The sequence below is a fragment of the Helicoverpa armigera genome, chromosome 23, assembly GCF_030705265.1.
Source record: "Helicoverpa armigera isolate CAAS_96S chromosome 23, ASM3070526v1, whole genome shotgun sequence".
NCBI classification, from domain to species: Eukaryota; Metazoa; Arthropoda; class Insecta; order Lepidoptera; family Noctuidae; genus Helicoverpa; species Helicoverpa armigera.
Window position 1 is genome coordinate 3,284,653 of NC_087142.1, and position 16,055 is coordinate 3,300,707.

A 16,055-nucleotide genomic window follows, 5' to 3' on the forward strand; every position below is an offset into this window, starting at 1 on the left:
GGACGCCTTTGTGTGCGGAATTCAATTATCTCCGCGTTTTGCATTCCATCTGCATCCAAACACACTGATTCAACTTCTATTAAAGATGATGACATTACGCGTCCTTTTCTCAAATAAGGACCTCGGCACATATAGGCAAAAATAGCATTGGTACAATATTTTCGTCAGTTGTGAGTTGCGACTTAGGTAATATAATTGGTTTGAATATGAAGGGGCTTCTTACTATCAATGATTTAATAATTTCAGGAACATCAATACAGACTGAAAATTACAGAAAAACCTTTGACTAAACCATAGCACGCTTAAACTTTTGCTATTAAGACTATCATTTTTTTTCTATATGCAACTAGATAGGTCTAGACAATTTTTAATGAATTTAATTTTCTGAGGGATTATGATTTTATCTTGGACCATACAAGATTCAACAATATCTACCTACACATTCATCAAATTAAATCAGCAATCATATACACAGTAGGCACGTCATCAAATAAAGCCTGCAATATTAATTTCTATATCATAAGTGGCCGATACCACCAACGGCTAATTAATTTTTCGAGTGCGGGCCGTTTATAAAAGCGCCGAAAACGTTCAATATTACTACATTTGTCATTCGGGAAACCATTAGCAGGAATAAATTCGGCGATATATAACAGCTTGACTACCAAAATGAAGGCATTTATTGTGCTCTGCAGTGTAATTTCCATAGTTTATTGCAAAACTTTGGGACCGCATTCGAGGCAACACAAATGTAAGTAAACTGTAGCTTTCTTTGTGTTTGATACTTGCCCTCTTCTGTAAACTGAAATTAATTTCATACAATAATCTTGTGATTTTCGTCTATTTTCTGTAGATTCATAATCAGTCAGGTAGAAATCAGGTATTTTGTGTGCTTCCTTAACCAGATTTCAATATGTCCTCATACAACTCTTGAAATCGTGACAAGAACTAGGTTCTTTTAAACTACGCAGACCTGTTGCCACCTCCGACGATATCCTTCTATATGACTAGACTACTTTACCTGTAATTAAATTATCATTTTGTTTGTTGTAATTTATCATCAATAGGTACTCATAATAAAATTTTCATTTGTTTTATTAGTCACAATATATGTAGTTGCTGGGGACTTTGTTTCACCACTTTTTCTTCCCAGCAAAAACACATAGGAAGTGGTGAAGGGCGGGCGTTTTGGGGGCTGTCTTTTGTTTTGACGTTCAAAAAGTGCTGATTTTCAGCCTACTTTGAATAAATGACTTTTGATTTTTTGATTTTAATAAAATGTAAAGTCAAAGCATAATCTATATAGCATATTTTATAACTCAAGAATGGCTGAAATGTTTGAGCTGAAAATTAGAGGGGAAATAGCTTAGACCCGGGAGAAGGTCATAGGATAGTTTTTGTCACCATCCGGGAAGCGGGTGAAACCGCGAGCAGAAGCTAGTACCTATCAGATACCTATCAGTTCCTGCTAGATTATGTAGGTATACTTAGGTAGGTATATCTATTTGTATTCTATACCTACCTATATATCATAGATCTACCTCTAGATATACACAATAGTGTAACTACCAAGGCGTATTATTAGTTTAGTACTAAAGTTTAGTTTGTATTCAGTTTCAGGCAATCAAAGATGTGTCAACATGTGGGACGAAGGATGTATCAACGGTCAGCTTCCCGGATCCGGTAAGACAACAGTTCATACATCTTCCTAGAACATTAAGCTTTGATGGAGACCCAGCTAAAATATCATTTGGCAATTGAAAACTTACGGCATTTGCAGTTCGCACCAATTAATTTTGCATTTCTGAAGTTAGCCATTTGACTCCTTGGCCATTTGGTCCCAGATCTTGTTGAGAAGCTTTGCTTGTGCAAAGGTGGCTACTATTGACATTTCACATTACCAAACCACTTCTGCGTATGCGTGAGATATCACAATGATAACATGAGAAATGCAAAGAAAATTGGTGTTACCTTTTTTAACCATTTTAGTTCAATAGGTACCTAGTTATTTTAGTTGAGATAATATGTAGTTCCATCCACCTGATAAGTATTTCATACCAAAAAATATTTAGGCAATGATGACGACTATCTGAACGGAGGCTTCAACCCTGGCAAGCGTTGTGTCAACATGTGGGATGAAGGGTGCGTCAATGGACAACTCAACGGGGCCGGTAAGAATCCACATCTCCGTTAAACCTTATAAGTAGCCTTAAGGCCGTATAGCTACAGAAAGGCTACAGGTAGCCGGTGCTGAACCGCCGGTGCATTTTGGTGACAGTTACGTAGGTAGGTACCTTAAAATTTCCTTCTCGTTGCTTCAATCTGCTTGCTTTATGTATTAGGTGCCTAAGTAACTGTTACTCGAATAGATTATCACCGATAAACACACAATAGATTGGCGACGGCTTCCTACTAGTTTTCTTGCTGTAAGTTCCTGCCTGTAGAAACGGCCTTAGCTGTTTACACCTCTTATGAGGATTCATATCACAAACGTTCTTCTTTAAATAAATAGATCCCTAGTCCCTAGACATGAAACGCCAGTTTATTGACACCACGTTCTAACAATGGGCATAGAAAAGTCCTGAGCATTGAACTATTGCCTACCTATTTGATAATCATAATAAAGCTGATGTTTGTTTGTTTGCAAACGCTTACCTCAGAAACACTTGTGGAGCGCTAAGTGCCTACTTACTTCCCATTCTGGATTTTAATTGTTATGTTATTATCTAGGCAACGATGATAACTATCTGAACGGGGGCTTCAATCCTGGCAAGCGCTGTGTCAACATGTGGGATGAAGGATGCGTCAACGGACAACTCAACGGTGCCGGTAAGATGGCTCAGAATACCTACTCACAGTTTAAAACTTTCACCCTAGCTGACTTTCCGCCCGGTTTTTCGCCAGTGTGAAAGGGCATCAACGAAAATTCATCAATTTTAAATCTCAAGTTGCTGCTTTTCACCACACAGAGAGGTCAATAGACTACTTTTGCGCTTATTTCCGTAAGAATTCAACTGGAGCGAGTGGTGAATTAATTAATTCAAATTAACTACACCTACTTTTAGAAATATGATATGTAAGTACTGAACTAGTAACATGAGAATTTTTTTCCAGGAAACGACGATGACTATTTGAACGGCGGCTTCAACCCTGGGAAGAGATCCCTCCATAGCCTTCTGCAAAAGCTGCATAATTACGAACACCATGAATGATAAACCCGCACCCCACGTACAAACTTACAAGGCTTTCTTTTGTTTATTTTTATTTCATTAAACTGGTCTCGTCATTTGCTTGAATAAATAATTTAAAATATATGCTTTTTTTTTGTTTTATAATCGAAATGATATTCGTAATTCGACCAGCTTCATTCTGTAACAAAAAGGTAAATCAAGGAACTAGGGAAAAGAAATAGCCTGTATATACTATAAAAACTTTATTAGTCCCACATAAACTGAGCTATGAGCACAATGCTTACATAGACTCTATAAAAAATATTTTTTAAACATGTTCCAGTGTTCTCACTGTTTCTAAACCTAATTACCTATTACATACTAAAATCTATATACAAGTGAAATATTTTTAGCTACCGAATATTTTGTTACTGGACGAAAGGCATTGGCAGTTAGTCTAAAATTTGCTTGGCAAGTAAGATAAGTCTTTGAGTATAGAAAACAGTAACAGCTTACGTCGACAACATTAGTTATTTAAATATAATGCATTGAATTAATATAGTAAAAATAACCAACTAGGTATCTATCTACATTAAAATTTCACTAGTTTTAGAATAAATTTTACAGCTATGTGAAAAGTAGCTACCTAATCATTTCACATTGACTAACTAGACTCGAACTTAAAGGTACCTAAAATAACTGATCTCAAACAAAATATTACTTAATTATGAGAAATATTATCACAAAAGCGGCGATGTTAAATAATGACATTTAAATGTTGTTATTTTTGTATTACTAAAAGCGGTGGGCAAAGCATCGAAATTACTTAAAATTAGGGCAAATTGTAACAAGTGGTAATACTATCGGCTTGTACTTGTACCTAATTAAACGGCAATTCAACGAGATCAAAATAATAGAATTAACAATTGTCAGCTGTTTACATAGAATTTTGATTTAGTATATAATGATTACAATCTTATGCAGTCTAACTCTTTATTGTCACAATAATATTGAACAACTTGCACATTGTTATCACAGCGCTAATCTTATCAATATTCAAACATAATGGTTGCCATCATTCATTCAATTGTCATTTCATCACAATAATCCAGTAAAATAGAAATATCATTTCAATATATTTTGCAAGTTTAGTGTCACACACATTTCATCTAGATCAGACATTGGCAGACATTCTCTTTTCATTATTTTGCCACTTTAAATATGAAGATAACAATTTAATATAAGTACACACTATGAGCTAAACTGTTTAATATTACTATAAATTCTCACACCAATTCTAGTCAAATAAATTATTACATAGTAAAAACAAATTTTACAATATTCAAAGTCTTGAAGAAATCTTCAATTAGTTTGGCCATGCCAATGTTCTTGAGCATACTGTGGCAATTCCATAGGCAATTTATTATACCCTGAATTTAAGCTGGGACCAGGATTACTTGGGACACTTTTTTGAACATTAGCTTGCCTAAATTTAGTAGAATATTTGTAAAAATCAGACATTTCAAAAGGCTTCGTCTCTTCTCTGTATGGTATACATTTTCCTTGTTCAATCACTGTCAGGTTTTTGGGTGACTCCAATGAAACTGCACCAGGGGATAGCACTGGAGGACTTTGTGGCATCTGGTTAGGGCTTTGCATGGCCGAGTGTCGGCCAGTAGAGATCATGATCTCATACGCTTGCGAATTTCCTACACTGGAAGTCCTCTTCAAGCTTGAACTCTTTTTAAGAAGAGACGCTTCAGATTTTGTTGGTGAATCTAATGAAGTCTCATACCATTGCTTCTCTTTCACTTTCATATCTGCTTGAGAGAGTGGTGAGAACTTATTCATGCCTACAGGGTCAAAATTGTAAGATTTTGTACTAATTGGAGTTAATTGATCAGCGTAGTGTCTCCTATCATCTCTGATATAGTCATCTGTAGACACTTGTAGTTGCATGTGCATAGGATGTTTGATGGTATTATGTTCCCGTAAAGGTAATGTATTTGGAACAACAGCAGTCCTTTCTATAGGCATATGTGGCTGCTCTTGAATATCAGGTTGTGACCTGTGTTGATACATCACCATTGGTTGTTCATGCTTCATGTTTTCTAAATGTAGCTGATTGTAATCACTGTGGGATGTTAAATGGTAAGTCTGAGTCCTCTGTAATGTGTTGCGTCGAACACCTTCCGCTCGCCTCTTAGATTGTTGCATTTGATGCTGATGGGCTAAACCAGTGAGGTGCTGACTCTGTGCTTTCAAATGTGATGCGTACTGGTATAACAGAGGTGTATTACGCATACCATTTTGTGCTGGATGTGGAGCCATACTGCCATGAGTGTAATGTGTAGTTATATCAGGATGGCTCGAGCTAAAATGAGTTTCTCGTAATCTAGATACATTATGAGCTTCAGGAGTATTGTTGCAGTAGATTTTATTCATGTAATCATTTGTCATGGTGTGGTGCCTGTAAATGGTACCTTGCTGCATGTCATTCTGAAGGTTGTCATTCATAGGCTCATGTCTTCCTGCTAGTGCAGGGTATGTGTGGGATGTATGAATGGAGAATGTATCAGTGTTCCGCTCTTGTGGAGGAGAAGGGAAGAAGTTAGAACAGCTAGTTTCTGGACGTCGGACATGTCTTGAATGTGCACTTTTTGTAGAAACACCCGATATTGACGGAGTCGATAGTCTATGTGAAAGATTTTTACGTAAGTTAGCTTCTGCTTCCATCGTGCGGTCACCTGTGGCGGCTCTGAGGCGCCTGGACGAGTTATCCGATCCATCTTGAACGTCATTGCCGTCTGTTGACCTATCGACACTCTTTATACTTCCTAATCTTTCTCTTTGAGGCACTTCGGGGCTTAAGGGCGCTTCTGGTGGCATAATGCCGGTTAATTGCACTTCTTGAACACATAATTTATAAAGTTCCTCGTTTTTGGCCGCAAGTATCTGCTCCAATTCCTTTTTTCGAGCTTGAAGCTTGAGCAACTTGTCCTGTTTATCAGAATGCAAATCGCTTCCCATTGTGCTCGTACCCATATTAATAACGTATCTTAACACACATAGAACATAAGTCAACGGAACGTCCACAGAAATGAATGTAAATAGTCAATGGATAAGTAAAATAAACAAAGAAAATTATAAATTCTTGAGCGTTGACACATTTATTATCACACGCACATCCGCACCCATGTTTGTTTGTAGAAAAAAAAAGTTACGTTCCAGTTTAATGATTTTCGTATGTATTCACAAGTACTTTATAATGTTTATGAAATAATCTGAAATATTTTTTGCTTTCTGTGCTTTTTATAGTGTTATACTTTTTACAAATTTTTACTTAGGTAAAAATTTTATTGAATTTGAAGATATTTTATAAATGACCAAATAAATTGAACGCGTTTTTTTATCTATCGATAGTGTTGTGAATGTGATAACCGGAAAAACCGGTTTTTCCTCACGCATAGACACTAGATAACGGCAGCTTGACTTTCTCTCTCAGCTTGACTCTAGACTATCAATTGTCAATTTTACAATTTGACATTGACAACGCTATCTTACTATCTTTTATCACAACTCGGGCTTTCAAGTATTGCCTCGGCTGCTATCAGTGCCATGTTTTAGAAAACACTAAAAAGTAACTCCGTAACTATCTTCCTTCCCGTACCTTTGTATCCCATATAGAAAGACCTCTACCTTAATTCATACAAACCCTGCAAAATGTCGAGAGTGTACAAATCAATTATAACTATTGCGGACAGGTTTGTCCCAGGTTCCATGCGTCCTATGTGGGAACATCCTGCTGGTAAGTATAACTTACATCTATGGAATATAAAATTTAAAAAATAATGTGTATTTTACGGACGTTTCTCTGTTTTAGGACCTAAAACAATATTCTTCTGGGCGCCTGCTTTCAAATGGGTAAGTAATGCGGACGTAAATTCAAGGTCACACTATTTATATTAAAAAGACCTTGCGTAAGGGCAATTGCGCCGCGCATAAATTAATAATTAGGATAATATCTCTTTACTGGAAAAGTAGGTTCTAATAAAAACATAAATCTATTTTGTTATTCTACAAAAAAAAAAGATCTACTCAAAGCTGCGTTCCAAATTCAATCTATTACAACACTTATGTACAGGCATAGGTACTGCATATGCAAATGCCTGAAACAATATTGGATATCAATATTTATGCTATGTAATTTGTCAATTTTGACTTCTTATCTTGGTTTACCAGCTTACATAGCTCTTTATGAGTAAGATTATGGTTTATCTGAAGAATCAGTTTTTATGACATGATTTTATTGAGCACTGTTTAATGTGACATTCACACACACTCTGATAAACTGATAGCATATAGTACTTAAGATTGTGGGATCACTTCTATGGTGCATGTACCTATCATTTTAAAAAAACTGTGTTACCAGTCCCAATATTTAATATTTAAATGTATAAATAACATGAACCATCTATCATGGTTTAAAAAATCATTTTGTGTTTCTGAGAATGTTTCCATTCTAATATCTCATCTGGGTAATTGGGTTGTCTGAATAAAACTGACTTCTGACATTTAGAAAATATGTGCATGAGCAGAAATATTAACAACACAACCATTGTATAATTAATGCACAGAATTTATTCAATTAATAATATTAGCAAGTCCATATCATTATAATAATATAATTAATTGACACTTGAATAATGGTATACAATAACACTTAAATATTTTTAGCTTACAAGAATATATTAACCAAATCAATATTATGTAGTGTAGATAATATTAATACATGGCTCATATATCGGGCAATATAATTTACTTCCATTGCTTGGTAACAATAACACAGAAGTCAGTTTTATTCATAAACAAGTACTATGGCCTTGACTCACTTCATCATTGTCACTTTCAGGGTTTGGTGATAGCTGGGTTGGGTGACTTGAATCGACCTGTCGAGTCCTTGTCTATCCGCCAGTCCGCATCACTAGCGGCCACCGGCATTATATGGTCCCGATACTCCCTAGTTATTATACCTAAAAACTACAGCCTCTTTGCTGTCAATGTATTTGTAGCTTGTACTAGTGTATACCAATTGTCAAGAGCTTATATGTATCATAGGGATCAGGAAAAATTAAAACAGGCCCCAGCGCAGTAAGTAGTAAAACCTCTTTTGACCAAGTGATTTTGCTGTGGTACAAATGTATGCAGCGCCAAATGTCACTGGCCAATAAGTTTTGTCTTTGGTTAGGTCGATAGTTACGGGATGTTACATGGTGCCACTCTAGTAGCCGGGCCTTAGTAGATCATTTTTTCAATTTAGATGCGAGATTTTCACATCTCCCTCAGATAGCTAGATTCTACTTCAACATTGACAAATATATATTTAATTGTTATTTTTATGCTAGCAAAGGGTATTAATTTATTATTAGCTGATTTTGTTTATTATTTATTTAGTTAATTACAATTGTAGATTTAAATATTATGTATAATTAGTATATTTTGGGAAGGATAGGAATATATTTTTTTAATGTTAGTTTGTGATATAAGTACAAAGCCTTGTACAATTTTGGATCAAAATTATTCTGTTGATGTTGTCATAAGTAGTGTATAATGGAAACTAAATGAAGCATAAAGTTCAATGGAGTCAGAAAATAGAATACTAATAGTTCACAGATTTTAGTAAATTTTCTATATTGTTTGAAAACCTGCACTGGTTATTGCACGAATTATTTTTACGTACTCTCCTGAATCACTGACCCTATATATTTCTAATACATGGTACCTGTGCATGGCCATTTAATGCCAGGGTGGTCAACGCTGATGTTCTATTTTGTGACTACATTGTGACTACCAATTCGTTAAATATGACTTACAAATGTGGTGTTAAGGAGGTCATTCAAATATTAAAGCGCCATTTAATGGCAATAGACACTACAAACGTTGGCGGATACAGGTTGGGGAGTTTTTGGAAAATGCAGCATGGATGCCTGTTGATTGTTATGCATTCCATGAATGATATGCATGCTATATGGCCTAGGGCTATATGTTAAATATTTCAGACTTAAGTGCGAAATAGGAACGTAGATACTTGCTACGCTCGAGCAAGCATTCCACCTTAACTTCTTTGAATGATTAAAATTTTTAAATTAATACTTTTATAGTTCGTGAACATTTACGATTTGTAAATGATTCTTGGGAATTTAGAACTATAAAGGTATTTTTGCAATTAAAGTCTTAAATCGATTCGGTACGTTCCCAAATAAATCTGTATTCGTCACATTTGTTTGCGATAAAAACGCTGTAATAATTCATTTCTGTTACAGCGTAAGTAATATTTTTTATCAAGTGACCTCAAGTCGGAATGATCCGTTGTTTAATTAACGTGATCTCGAAACGATTAATTAAGAAAGACAAGAATCTGTGACAATGTTGATAGTATCTGTTATCATAGCTTATCTAAATTGAGAATAGGTGCATAAAAATTCTGATTAGGTAAACATTTTGTCTCATAACTGTGATATTCTTAACGTAAATGTGGTTGTAGACCAAACGAATGTTTAGTATTGTTATCTTTGTCATAGCACACCGTTCATGTAACATGGCGTTATTAAATCATAGTTTTGTAAAAGAACACTTTGTCTATTTTTGTAAAACCTTTTTGGATTTGTGGAAATATATGTTTTTATATTTCGAACGTTTCTTGTTTCTATTTACTTTCTCTTCTCATTTGTTACTAACGATGTTCGTTTCTTTTAATTAATTTGTTTTGGCCTTCTGTCAGCGTTGCATGTGCCTGAATTGTAACATTTTCATTCACACCATAAAAGTACAAATGATAAGAAAACCGTCATTTGCCTTGAACATTATTTCATCTGAGTGTACCAAACCGGCCAAGTGCGAGTCGGACTGGCGCACGATGAAAAAAATGTGTCTGATGTTGTACTTATGCAGAGGCATTGGGCTTGAGCGCCTTAAGGGCCACCATGGGCATAGGTATATACCTAGGCCCGCTGCTAAAGCTTAGGTACCTACAATTATCTCTGAGCAGCCACTTACTCAATGTTCCGGGCCGCCATTAACTTCGGCACGAACTTTAAAAGCATGGTTTGTAGAAGAATGCATAGTTAGCATAGCTTTAGCATTGTGTTTACCTACATAGAAATCGCACGTCTGTCGCACTTACAGATTGGTAAAGTATTGCATGGAAGTACAGTTGCAAAATTAATAAAAGTTCTTTCTACCTGCCTACTGTTTAGTTTAGACCGTTTGAAAAGAGTTGGTTTGTTTTGAACGCCAACAGCACCGCGAGTGTGTAGAGACGCTATCACGACATATGAAAAAGGTTCAGGAAGCAATTATAATGTGTATAAATATCGTGTTAAAATGGCCTAAGCATGTGTGTAGACGTAGTATCTAAAGCCAACGAAATTCGAAAAATAACGGTTACTGGAAATGTTCAAAAAATACCTCTAACGGTGTAACCGATTTCCACCGATTTCACCCTAATTTCTATATCGACGGCCAGTAACAAATTACCAAGGAAATTATTATGAAGACCTTCTTGGTGAGTAATAACAACTTCTTAGTCCTCTATGACAGATCACGTCTGACTTTCTGATTTTAGAGTTTGAAGCAGATGACAGCTGACTGTCTTCTGTAGTTTCAATGCCATGTAACGAATGAAATTTTTGTATAATTTCTTATAAAAAAAATATAAAATTCCACAAAAATGTCTTCTAAACTATACAAAGCTATTATAACGTTCGCAGAAAAGTTTGTTCCTAACGCCCTTCGGCCCTTGTGGGAACATCCGGCTGGTAAGTATATATGCTTTTGGAATATCCCAGTTGTGAATTAAGAATGATTTACAAGGCTTAGTGTCTTCATTTCAGGTCCTAAAACAATTTTCTTCTGGGCGCCCTTCGGAAAATGGGTAAGTTCAATCAAGATCGCAAATCCCATAAACAAGAAACGATCGGTTTGTCTACACACAGTCACGTTTTATCGAGACATTTGTAGTTCCTTTTACAAACAATTACTGAAATCGTTACCAAGAATCGATTAAATAGAAACCGGGCAACAGCTGGAAAGCCTGATGGCGATATTTCATTCATTATTCCTTTCAGGGTTTGGTGATTGCTGGCTTCGGTGACATAAACCGTCCTGTGGAGAAATTGTCTGTGCGGCAATGCGGGTCCCTGGCTCTCACCGGCACTCTATGGGCGCGATGGTCGCTCATTATCATCCCAAAAAATTACAGTCTCTTCTTTGCTAACTGTTTCGTTGCTGTAACAGGCTTTTACCAACTTTCGAGGATATACTTATACGAAAGGCGACTCGAAGAAGAAAAGAAATTGAAAGAAAAAGAGAAAAAGTAATCATCATAAACATCAGTTCGATTCTATGAAAAATTCTTGCCCCCCATTTGTAATCGTTATTATTGTAAATTGTAGCATTGGCACTCTATAGATGATTGTCTTCCAAATGAATTAGCTTCTTACGCTAGGTACCGATAAGCTTTCGAATCAAATCTCCCTCATCATGGCCCAAGGCCTTCGTGTTGCAAATGTCTTTCTGCTGTTCTTATGCAGGCCAAAGTAAAACAGTAAGAAACATGACGAAAGTCTAAAAGTAAAATGTTCTAAGGGATTCCTAAAATGTTCTCCGAAAACAGAAGATACGTCGGAGTAAAACAATTTTGGAGAAAAATGTCCCAGTAGAATTTAAATACCTACCTACTTGTTAAAAAAATGTATGTCCATGTTAGTTATTGATGAGAATAATTAGGATGGAGTTAACGTGGTTGAATAATCGGATTCGTATTTAAATTTTAAAAGCCTGTGTTATAGGCGGCGAGATGAATATTTGGCTATGAGTTAGGTTCACTGGTTCATGAGAAAGTAGCGGAGGTTTGAAGACTGTTTCTGCGCGCTATTAAGTGATTCTTTATTAAATTGTAGTTCTTCATTGAAACGTGATCATGTTTTGTACAGTACATGGCATTGATATTAAACTTTTTTTTCGCATTTCTGGTTTTTCATTTCACTTAATCTTCTGACGGGAATAAAACCTTTGAATTCATTTTACGTGGGCATTTAGCCACAAGACAAGACGATGACGGTAGCGAACTACACTTCTAGGTTCTACGTATCTGGGGCAGCTTGAAGATGTTGAAGATAAGCTCCTCGGCACCTGGGTACAGGTAGCAAGCAGTAGGTAAAATACATAGGTACCGTACCTAAGTAGGTAACTTTGTTCCTAAAATTGCTCCAAAACATGGATGCAAAAATGATTTTGGGCTGAGGCCAAATTATGATTTCAGGCAGGGAAACAGGTAGGTATTCAAATGGTTCTTGTTTGAAGACACTTGTTGGTAGGAGGGTGTTTTGCACGAATTGCACGTTATTCGTGAGCACTGAGGAGCCCCTTTGCTTGTTGGCAACACGGCTTTCATTATGCGGTCTGGCAGTTTCTGTTGATATTGACTATGACGACGTTGACTACCTATGACTGTTAGATCGGTCTGTGCATGTTGATTACTGGGTCCAGTGTCTAGACTTGACTAGATTTATGATTTGTCTAGATTTTTAACTGCGTAGACTAAATTTATGATTTGCATGACCGTTACTTACTGCACGATTTAGGTAGGTAACTAGAAAAATCGTACGTAGATCCATTATTAACACTGTATTTGACGATAGCTGCATTTTTATATTATACGAAGGTCGTAATGGCAGGGCACGGCGTAGCTGTTATGAAGCAGCGAGCTCGTTGTCACCTTTCTATAGGTACTGACGATTTAAAGGTCTAATTCAAATGACAAGAGACAATCTCTAGGTTGGAGATACGCCGTGCCGTGCCATTAAGTGCCTTAATACACTTTATTGATGTGCTTGCGATGTTTCAGGCTCTCGTGTTGGCTTCGCTGGACGCCTACACGCGGCCCCTGGACAAAGTGTCGACCACTCAGTCGGCGACGCTCTCCGCCACTGGTCTGATCTGGACACGATACTGCTTGGTCATAACTCCTGTCAACTACTCTCTGGCCATTTGTAACTTTGCGCTTGGCGTGGCGAATGGCGTGCAAACTGTTCGCGCTTATATGTACCAACGTCAAAAGGCTATTGCTTAAAGGCATGGTGGATGAAAAAAGTCCGTCTTTTAGATAGCCCGAAAATAATGGACACCTATTTTTTATTCACACAGGTGAAAATTAACGAAGATACACCATGAATTTTGTAGGCAGTAGGACCTACGTCAGTTTTACAAGCCCAATTATATACCTACCTAAGATTTTTTTATGTTTTGTTGTAATAAAAATAGGTGTCCAATATTTTTGCTAAGTCTAAAAGACGGACTATACCTATCACAATTTTTGAACCCTATCTTCACGTCTTTTGTTTGTTTGTTGGGATGCTAGAGGAAAATACGCATGCATCCTTAATATTGAAAAGTTAGATATAAGCAAAAATTAAACCACAAAAGTTGAACAAAAAATACTTGCCTCAACTAATTAAAATACTAGTTTATATAATTAAGTGCCATAACTATTCAAGTCAAGAGAACTAACGCTGATTTTTTTACATATTAGGTACCTAAAGAAATAGGTAATTTTATCGAATTTATTAATTTAGTTATACAAAATACAGTCTAATAAACTAGTCACAAATTTAAAAAAAGAACTTGCCAAAAAAGTCCCACCAGGTAGTGAGGCCTACCTAATATTTACTACTAACTACGGCGCCACCTAGACGATCGATTAAATTGCGCAATATTACCTACGTACCTACAATAAAATGATAATCGCTCGTCTAGGCTGCTTCTAAGACTTTTTATTACAGTAAAATCTGTTGATTGGCTTTTTAAATTGCTTACCTACGGCTACATATTACTCTGTTAATTAATGTCGCTTGAAGACTGGAAACAGAGCTACTAATAATATTTTAAAGAAATTCTACTCTTTGTTGATTGAAATACATCCTCTATTTTCTTGTCTTGCCTTGAGCTCCCAGTCTTAGTTGACACATGCTTAATTCTTCATTTAACCGCGTTTAAGACCAATTTACATAAGATATTATTTACAAACCACGACGCTACTGCGTCAAACTTTGTATTGCATTGTACTTACCACTAATATTGTTACTAACTACCTCAACAATAACTGTTTCTACTAACAAAAGTAAGGAAATTGTATTGTCTAGGTTTTCTATTGACACTCATTTTTGTAGAGTGGGATGTGTGCGTTCGCGCAGCGGAATGTTGTTGAATTTAAAGATTTTAATTATGCAGATAATTAGTGTAAGACGTCCTATAATTGTGTATGGTAAATAAAAATTTGTGTATGCAGCCATTGTGGAGAAATTCACCAAAAACAGATTCCGCTGGGCGAACGTTGGCGAACGTTGTCCTGGCGGAACTTTTTTTAATCCATAGACTTTAGAAGAAAAGAGATGTGTCCGAAAATTAGTGTGTATTTGTGTATAATTGATTATGTATGAATGAAATCAGTGCATGCATAAACTTCGGAGAAATTCAAGTTTCCGCTACGCGAACGTTTGGCCATTAGCTAGTTTTCATATAAAGCGCTTACATAGAGAGCTGTAGATTTTTACATACGTTGTTTTGAATTTGTTTATATTTGTTTAAAAAACAGGTTTAGAAAAAGTCGTAGGGTTTAAAAGATAAAAATATAAACGTAAAATACACTTATTAGGTCTTAGTTCTTAAAGTATGCAGTTTGGGGTCTAGATTTTCACTTTTACACAAACCTTGTAAGTGTCTCCAACATGTTGCCAAGTATCAATGATGTTCCGTTAGTAATTAAAAAGTTATAGGATATTTTACCATGAACAGATCACTGTTTACAAAGCAGTCGAATATCACGACGTTCTAAAGGAATTGCATGGTAAAATGTATGCCAATAATTAGTTTAATCGTTCAACTATTCACTTGCAAAATTTCATGTCATTAAATTCAGTAATTAAAGAAAGACAATTATAATACTGACGAAGCATCGAAACCCTACATAATCCGACCAAGTTCGGATAGCTACAAAAAAGCGGCCGTGCCATATGTCTAAGCAACGTTCTTAACTTGGAAGGTTAGTATATTTATTAATATGGTACAGTTGCGTACACAAGCGTTAGGAAAAAATAAAACAATTGCATATCTTGAATGAAAAATATTTTTTTAATAATAATGCCACTATCTACGAAATTTTAGTTAAAATACGTAACGTTTATTAACGTTATTTTTAATCACGTAGTCAAGTAATTTATGTAAGTAATAATAATAAAAATATTTTTGTACACGGATATTTAAATAGAGAAGTACTTGTTAATTGAAGATTTATTTCTATCGTAGATAGTGGCATTATTATTAAAAAAATATTTACAATCCAGAAATACAATTGTTTTATTTTTTCCTAACGCTTGTGTACGCAACTGTACCATATTAATAAATACTAACCTACCAAGTTAAGAACGTTGCTTAGACAATGACACGGCCGCTTTTTTGTAGCTATCCGAACTTGGTCGGATTATGTAGGGTTTCGATGCTCCGTCAGTATTATAATTGTCTTTCTTTAATTACTGAATTTAATGACATGAAATTTTGCAAGTGAATAGTTGAACGATTAAACTAATTATTGGCATACATTTTACCATGCAATTCCTTTAGAACGTCGTGATATTCGACTGCTTTGTAAACAGTGATCTGTTCATGGTAAAATATCCTATAACTTTTTAATTACTAACGGAACATCATTGATACTTGGCAACATGTTGGAGACACTTACAAGGTTTGTGTAAACGTGAAAATCTAGACCCCAAACTGCATACTTTAAGAACTAAGACCTAATAAGTGTATTTTACGTTTATATTTTTA

General features: G+C 35.6%; 4 protein-coding genes across 5 annotated transcripts; 3 read left to right on the plus strand and 1 right to left on the minus strand.

The window, feature by feature from the left end:
- The first annotated feature begins 591 nt into the window (after positions 1-591).
- LOC110376837 (uncharacterized) lies at positions 592-3,314 on the plus strand. Its single transcript, XM_064040711.1, has 5 exons — positions 592-751; positions 1,615-1,683; positions 2,073-2,171; positions 2,731-2,829; positions 3,115-3,314. Exons 1-5 carry the CDS (start codon positions 670-672, stop codon positions 3,210-3,212), a joined length of 447 nt encoding a protein of 148 aa, XP_063896781.1. The 5' UTR covers positions 592-669; the 3' UTR covers positions 3,213-3,314.
- Positions 3,315-3,418: 104 nt separating this feature from the next.
- LOC110376857 (uncharacterized) lies at positions 3,419-6,399 on the minus strand. Its single transcript, XM_021335472.3, has one exon. It carries the CDS (start codon positions 6,213-6,215, stop codon positions 4,533-4,535), a length of 1,683 nt encoding a protein of 560 aa, XP_021191147.3. The 5' UTR covers positions 6,216-6,399; the 3' UTR covers positions 3,419-4,532.
- A 295-nt stretch (positions 6,400-6,694) lies between these two features.
- On the plus strand, positions 6,695-13,363 carry LOC110376859 (mitochondrial pyruvate carrier 2). 2 transcript variants are annotated; one of them, XM_021335475.3, is made up of 3 exons: positions 6,695-6,978; positions 7,054-7,094; positions 13,078-13,363. In XM_021335475.3, exons 1-3 carry the CDS (start codon positions 6,894-6,896, stop codon positions 13,300-13,302), a joined length of 351 nt encoding a protein of 116 aa, XP_021191150.1. In that variant the 5' UTR covers positions 6,695-6,893; the 3' UTR covers positions 13,303-13,363. The 2 variants fall into 2 exon arrangements, with proteins under 2 accessions (XP_021191150.1, XP_021191149.1); XM_021335474.3 differs by lacking the exon at positions 13,078-13,363 and adding an exon at positions 8,083-9,864 and having other exon boundaries at positions 6,706-6,978.
- On the plus strand, positions 10,643-12,196 carry LOC110376858 (mitochondrial pyruvate carrier 2). Its single transcript, XM_021335473.3, has 3 exons — positions 10,643-10,987; positions 11,063-11,103; positions 11,297-12,196. The coding sequence occupies exons 1-3, from the start codon at positions 10,900-10,902 to the stop codon at positions 11,546-11,548; spliced, it is 381 nt and encodes a 126-aa protein (XP_021191148.1). The 5' UTR covers positions 10,643-10,899; the 3' UTR covers positions 11,549-12,196.
- Positions 13,364-16,055: the final 2,692 nt, after the last annotated feature.

Bases quoted from the DNA above. Each gene is read 5' to 3' on its own strand.
- LOC110376837 (XM_064040711.1), top strand. From the start codon at position 670: ATGAAGGCATTTATTGTGCTCTGCAGTGTAATTTCCATAGTTTATTGC. The intron at 752-1,614 runs GTAAGTAAACTG...GTTTGTATTCAG, and splicing joins GCATTCGAGGCAACACAAAT to TTTCAGGCAATCAAAGATGT. The intron at 2,830-3,114 runs GTAAGATGGCTC...ATTTTTTTCCAG, and splicing joins CGGACAACTCAACGGTGCCG to GAAACGACGATGACTATTTG.
- LOC110376857 (XM_021335472.3), bottom strand. From the start codon at position 6,215: ATGGGTACGAGCACAATGGGAAGCGATTTGCATTCTGATAAACAGGAC.
- LOC110376859 (XM_021335474.3), top strand. From the start codon at position 6,894: ATGTCGAGAGTGTACAAATCAATTATAACTATTGCGGACAGGTTTGTC. The intron at 6,979-7,053 runs GTAAGTATAACT...TCTCTGTTTTAG, and splicing joins TATGTGGGAACATCCTGCTG to GACCTAAAACAATATTCTTC. The intron at 7,095-8,082 runs GTAAGTAATGCG...TGTCACTTTCAG, and splicing joins GGGCGCCTGCTTTCAAATGG to GGTTTGGTGATAGCTGGGTT.
- LOC110376858 (XM_021335473.3), top strand. From the start codon at position 10,900: ATGTCTTCTAAACTATACAAAGCTATTATAACGTTCGCAGAAAAGTTT. The intron at 10,988-11,062 runs GTAAGTATATAT...TCTTCATTTCAG, and splicing joins CTTGTGGGAACATCCGGCTG to GTCCTAAAACAATTTTCTTC. The intron at 11,104-11,296 runs GTAAGTTCAATC...TATTCCTTTCAG, and splicing joins GGGCGCCCTTCGGAAAATGG to GGTTTGGTGATTGCTGGCTT.